This window comes from Glandiceps talaboti, chromosome 1 (assembly GCF_964340395.1).
Source record: "Glandiceps talaboti chromosome 1, keGlaTala1.1, whole genome shotgun sequence".
Classification (NCBI taxonomy): Eukaryota; Metazoa; Hemichordata; class Enteropneusta; family Spengelidae; genus Glandiceps; species Glandiceps talaboti.
Window position 1 is genome coordinate 10,614,694 of NC_135549.1, and position 5,677 is coordinate 10,620,370.

General features: G+C 34.2%; 1 protein-coding gene across 1 annotated transcript; it reads right to left on the reverse strand.

Moving 5' to 3' along the window:
* Positions 1-955: 955 nt before the first annotated feature.
* Positions 956-4,726, reverse strand: LOC144440166 (cyclin-dependent kinases regulatory subunit 1-like). The gene is made up of 3 exons (XM_078129449.1): positions 4,590-4,726; positions 2,690-2,817; positions 956-1,351 (listed from the first exon to the last, which is right to left on the reverse strand). Exons 1-3 carry the CDS (start codon positions 4,646-4,648, stop codon positions 1,296-1,298), a joined length of 243 nt encoding a protein of 80 aa, XP_077985575.1. The 5' UTR covers positions 4,649-4,726; the 3' UTR covers positions 956-1,295.
* Positions 4,727-5,677: the final 951 nt, after the last annotated feature.

Here is a 5,677-nt window from a genome sequence, read left to right on the forward strand (position 1 = left end):
CACCATTATTTTACCTGGTTTTTCCCCCATAAATTATGCCCAAGGTATAATTATATTATTCTCCAATATTTTTCTTGTCTGATTCTGCATAGTATACACAATAACCATATTTACATGTTTATGGCTATGCTATGGTGTTAAAATGAGTACATGACTCAATGTTGTACTAAAAGGTTTCTGATGAGAACTATTATCTAGAAACTGAATAACATCAAGACATGGTATATGCTGTATAATATCCATTCAGAAGAATGCCAGAGAAATGCCTAGATGAGGTGCTTCTTTATCAAAATGTTTGTAGTTGGTTAATTTACAATTGGCATTTTTACACTGTCAGTAAAGTTGCTCATGTTGCCCAACGTATAGGTTTGCAAGAGCATCAAATCATGTGTAATGCTATGAAGCATGAAATATGTGTGCATTCATGGATATCGATGCCACATTTGTCAAATAATTTTAAAAGACAATACTATTTTACGACAAAAACATAAATAATACTTTATTTCTCACTAGTTATTCTACACTTGATAAAACTAAATATGAAACTAATAGATGTTGATCAGTCCATTTGTACAACAGAAGCTTACTGCCATAGTCATAGTACTACCATTACGTTTGACTACACACGACAGTACCTCTGTTGATAAGTTGAGATAAGACAATATATCAAACATCCAATTAACTACATGACGACAAGAAAAAAAGGAAGGAAAACAAAATTGCAGAAATCAAAATCAAAATCCATGATGATAATATCTCCAGCAGAAACTTGATTTACTACTCCTAGCATACTAAATTGTCAAATATTCTAAATAGAAGAAAAGGTGACAGAAAAGAATATTGATAATTCATGTTAACTTTACTGCCTATCATGTAGCTATGTATAGTTGCTATTTTACAATTTGATGTGTTTGTGTATTACTGTACTACAAAACTTCAAATGTAAATAGCAAGGAGAATACAACAAAGTTGACATTGTGTTAATAAGTATTGTACAGTAGGTCTTCTTGAGTGAATCTAGTATTATCATCAAAATTGGAATATACTACAAATTTACAGAAACTTGAGAAGTAACCATCAATTCGTTGTATGGCTGACAATTACAGCTGAGATTCTTTATATGTGGCACTACTCATATTTAGAAAGGAGTCATCTTTCAGAAACAAACATACATCCAGTCAGGCATTAGGTGACTTTAGCCATGGTAATTACATATAGTTTTAAGAGTCCCGGTTGAGTCCATTGCTCGATGCACAAATTGCACATTGTCATTTTTATCCCTGAAAGGTGTTCCTCTACTGATTTGGTGGTGGAGTTGTAATTGGTCTTCTGAATAGCAATATATGTGGTTCTGGAGAAAAAAATAGAGACAAATAATCAGTATCGAAATAATAGAAATTCAGTTATTGAATGATACTTTTCATTAATAATACAGTTGTCCTGACTTCTTTGTGATACAACACTGTTTGAACTAGAACTCTGTACATGTAGTTTTGCTGCAAGTATATGCGTTTGATGAAGCCAAGACTGTTCTTACTCACTGTATTATTATTTCTATGAATTATTCATGAATGTCCTGGATATTTGCATGACAAATGTTTGGAACACATCTCACGTTCATGTTCTATAGTCGATATGCATGATATGAAAAAATGTTGCATCTACATCATCGATCAAATGATTATAGCATAATTGACAACTTATGATCCAATATAGCAACTGAATGCTTATTGCCATTACAAAATAGTAATCCTCGTTTAGCTTCCATAATGACAACCGTCTAAAAAAGCTTCAGATTTTAGTGTCCCACTTCACGATAGTAGGTCCATGCCTAGTTCTTGTTCATGATTATGTTAATATTTTATTATGCTAATAGGTAAAGAGACACATAATGCTAATGCCTAGCTAGACACTGGGGGGGGGGGGGGGGGGGGGGCGCACATACGTCAGATTATATCAATGAGTTCTATTCTGCTCACTCGGTGCACGATATACACAGGTAGATTCTTCTGGATTATTATATTACATGTTATGGGTTATATTTGATAACACCCCTTCAATGATAAATCTAAAACAGTTTTTATTAATAGTTATTTTAATTTTGTATCACATACATTCTGCACTTGAAACTACAGTTATCATTTTTTTTGTCATTTTGGCAAAATTAATAAAATACATAATATTAAGACACAAAATGTACACTGAACTAGTCATATCTTTTCTAAAAGAAAAGATGCTAGTTCTGCCAGTTGTTGATGGTGATCAAGTTTAATTTCATGACCAGAATAATTCACAAAAAGTCCATCCACATCATAACATGTCAATCAGGTAATGTATGATATAACTGTAGTGTACTCTACATAGTGCACATTATCTAATGGGCTCAAATACATAGATTGTGAACCAAACAAAGATACCAATGATTCTGAGAGTAACTTAAGTAATTCGGTAGATAGATATGACTAAACCCAGTATAGTGTAAATGAAGACAGTTTGTTGCACTTTCTGATCGTTTGGTAAATCTTTTCATAACAATGGCAAAGTGGCACATGCTACATACTATTCATATATTTTGAGTATGGCAGTCCTTATTGCAACATCATAACATGATGGTAGTAGATCACAACATTATGTACATGTTGTGACTGTAATTTCCATGCTAGATGTACATTTTGATAGTACTGCATACCTGGATCATGTAGCATATAATGTATCCAGCCTTGGCTTTGTTGGACTCCAATTCCTCTCCATTCTCCTTCTGACATTAGATGTGTCTTTGGTACCATTTTGGCTATGTTCTTTGGTAACATCACATGCCTGATGAAAGTTAGTTGAAAAATAAAATATTTAATTGTGTAATTTGTTCTGGAAGTAAAGACAACCAAAATTAGGAAGAGACATGGTTTTACAGTATAATTTTAATGCAATGGTTGTATGGATTTTTAGTTTAATATTATAATAAAACTTTACTATGTTTGAAAAAACAATGTTAACAAACAACATCAAACAATTCTATGTTTATAACTCAGTAAATAGCAGAAAATGTCAAAATGTATAAAGTTTGTTATTGTATAATATACACAAAAAGTTATGTTACCCCACAAACAAACAAGGATTTGGTCTGTGTTGTTTCACAGTGTTTTTAAAAGTAGAAAAACAGTAAAGTTGTTGTATAAATCAAAAACTCAAAACAAATATCAATTCTTCATCCATATGGCCACTTTAAGTTTAAGTATGCACTTCTAAGTGCTCTGCATTGTACAGAAAGTCTGGTGCCACATAATTTCTTGAACATTTCTGGTCATGTAGCAAATATGACATATATTTATCACAAATACATCAAGAATTTGAACAAACTTCGTGATGGGCACATCTACCATAAATCAACTGCATCAGTAACTGAAGTGCACCACAAATCCAAGATTAATTTTGGCCATACATTTTTCTCTCTACTTGTTTACATAGGAATTTACAGCATTAGCTCTTAGTATATCTACAGTATATATATATTACAGCAGATGTAGCCTATAAGTAGTGGCTGAATATGCAATTTGTAAACACCAGTCCTAAACATTTCAATAAACCACACAAACTAAGTACAAGTCCTGTACTTTCCCTACTGTAACATCATGTTCTTTTGTTGATAGGTTGCTACTAAACCCGTTTGCAGTTGGAGCATGGGTATATTACTGATCTCACAAATAATATACCTTGTATATCCATTGCTTGGAACCCTGACCCTCTCTAAAGCTAAAGGGAAAATGTCTGAATAGTTGACTTATTCCATCTGTAACAGTGCAAGGCAATATTGCTAATTTCATTTCCAATAGCACCATATGCAAATACCTATGTATAATATAGTAGAGTCAATGCAATCAATATAAAAGGTAGTCTGCCTCATGGTAAATTACATGTATACAATATCCTATGTACAGGAGGAGCGAGCAAGTACTGGTCGGTTAGGTTTAAATCTGGGGTTTAAATAATGGCCATTTTTCCATAGTAATATAGCAGCATAGTCCCCCTACCACATAGGAACTGAGCGTCATACTGGTAATGTAGCTGCAATAATTGTAGTGTTTGTTTTGATTTTTCTTTTTTGTGCTTTTTTTCGTTCCAACACTACAAGATACTAACTTATAATGGTGTGACACATACGACAGACGTGACAAGTTAAAATTCGTACATGTGTACTTGTGTAACAACATTTTATTCTGACTATAGTATACAAATTAACCATGCTTTGAGTGTGACCTTCGAGTTATTTCCGTTCGAAGTAGGCCCAGGAGGCTGGACAACTTGTACATACACGCATGGAAGTTTACCTCCATGATAAACGCTACCAAGAAATGAATATGATCACAACTTGACACAAGTTCTATTATGTGCAGACTCCATTCTGTGCCAACTCTGAGAAAGGTGTTTGTACAGTTCCAACGACATCAAAATTCGAATAAAGGTCATGAACACTGCATGCCCTGTGTGTAGGCTTTGTCAGTTTGTGAATGAAACCTATAAACTACTACTATGAGTATGACGTTAGGTATGTAGCGCTTCCTACAACAGCAGATAATTTAAATTTTCCTTACCTGTATTCGTATTTCTCATCGTAATATTTGTCTGAGTAGTATATGTTTTTGTGTGACATCTTGAACTATCGAAATAACCACAAAAATATGACAATTTTGTCGAAAATTTGGCAGTGAGAACAGCTGGGTAGGACAACGTACAGACACAGCTGATAAAATACCTCGGCAAAACAATTTCAAATTGACCGCCAAGCCGATTGGACTAAATGAAGTCATGTGACAAAAATCTCTTTTGTGATTGGATAATTATAGTACACGGAGAAAACCTACGTGTAATGCAAATCACAAATTCAAATGCGTCAACAGCAACATTGATCTCTTCCTGGATACAGATAACGTTATGAACACAACAAATTTTTAAATTTTCACTATAAATGTATAAACCGTCCCGTTATGCGTCAGTGGAGGCGATGCGATGATTATTTTCTTGGAAGATATGCAGCAATAAAGAGCGCCATTGACGACGGCAAATACATTCCTATCGTCTATGTAAAACATTTAAAACGTAGCTCACCATACACCGTACATACACACTGTGATTGTACGAGATTGTGTTATTTTGCGAAGAACGGTGTCATACCATGTCAAGAGAATCACAATAGCGTTAACAAGAGACAATTTGCTCTGATCATTTGCGTGATTTTAAGTATTAAAAGCCTAAAGGAAGCAATGTTACTTTTTATCACTGAGGGCGTACTATAAGGGTACACGTACGTACGCGTACATGTACTTATCGACCCAGGCTGGCTTTTAAATTTACACAAAGACATTATCAAACGTCAAGGATATACTAGTAGTCAATGTAATACTAGTATCAGATAGGAGCAATGGTAGACCTAATCCCAAAGAAATGTCACCCAGATCGAAAAGAAACATTCAGTGGGTTTAGCCTGTTCAAGAGATGATCATTGGGATGACTAATCGATTGAACGTGTTGATCGATTAGGAGGAATGTGTATCGATCCGTCCAACTATGTACTTTTGTAACATGAAAAGTGTTTCAGATAAGAATGTACATTAATAGCTAGCTCATCCTACAAAGTCGTTGATGGTCAGCTATGGACTGCTGGCGATACACCCCGTCCTCT

What these genes read in the sequence shown, in the direction of transcription:
- LOC144440166 (XM_078129449.1), bottom strand. Translation starts at nt 4,648, where the DNA reads ATGTCACACAAAAACATATACTACTCAGACAAATATTACGATGAGAAA. An exon ending in GATGAGAAATACGAATACAG is followed by an intron (nt 2,818 to 4,589) that starts GTAAGGAAAATT and finishes AACTTTCATCAG; the next exon opens with GCATGTGATGTTACCAAAGA. An exon ending in TTATATGCTACATGATCCAG is followed by an intron (nt 1,352 to 2,689) that starts GTATGCAGTACT and finishes TTTTTTCTCCAG; the next exon opens with AACCACATATATTGCTATTC.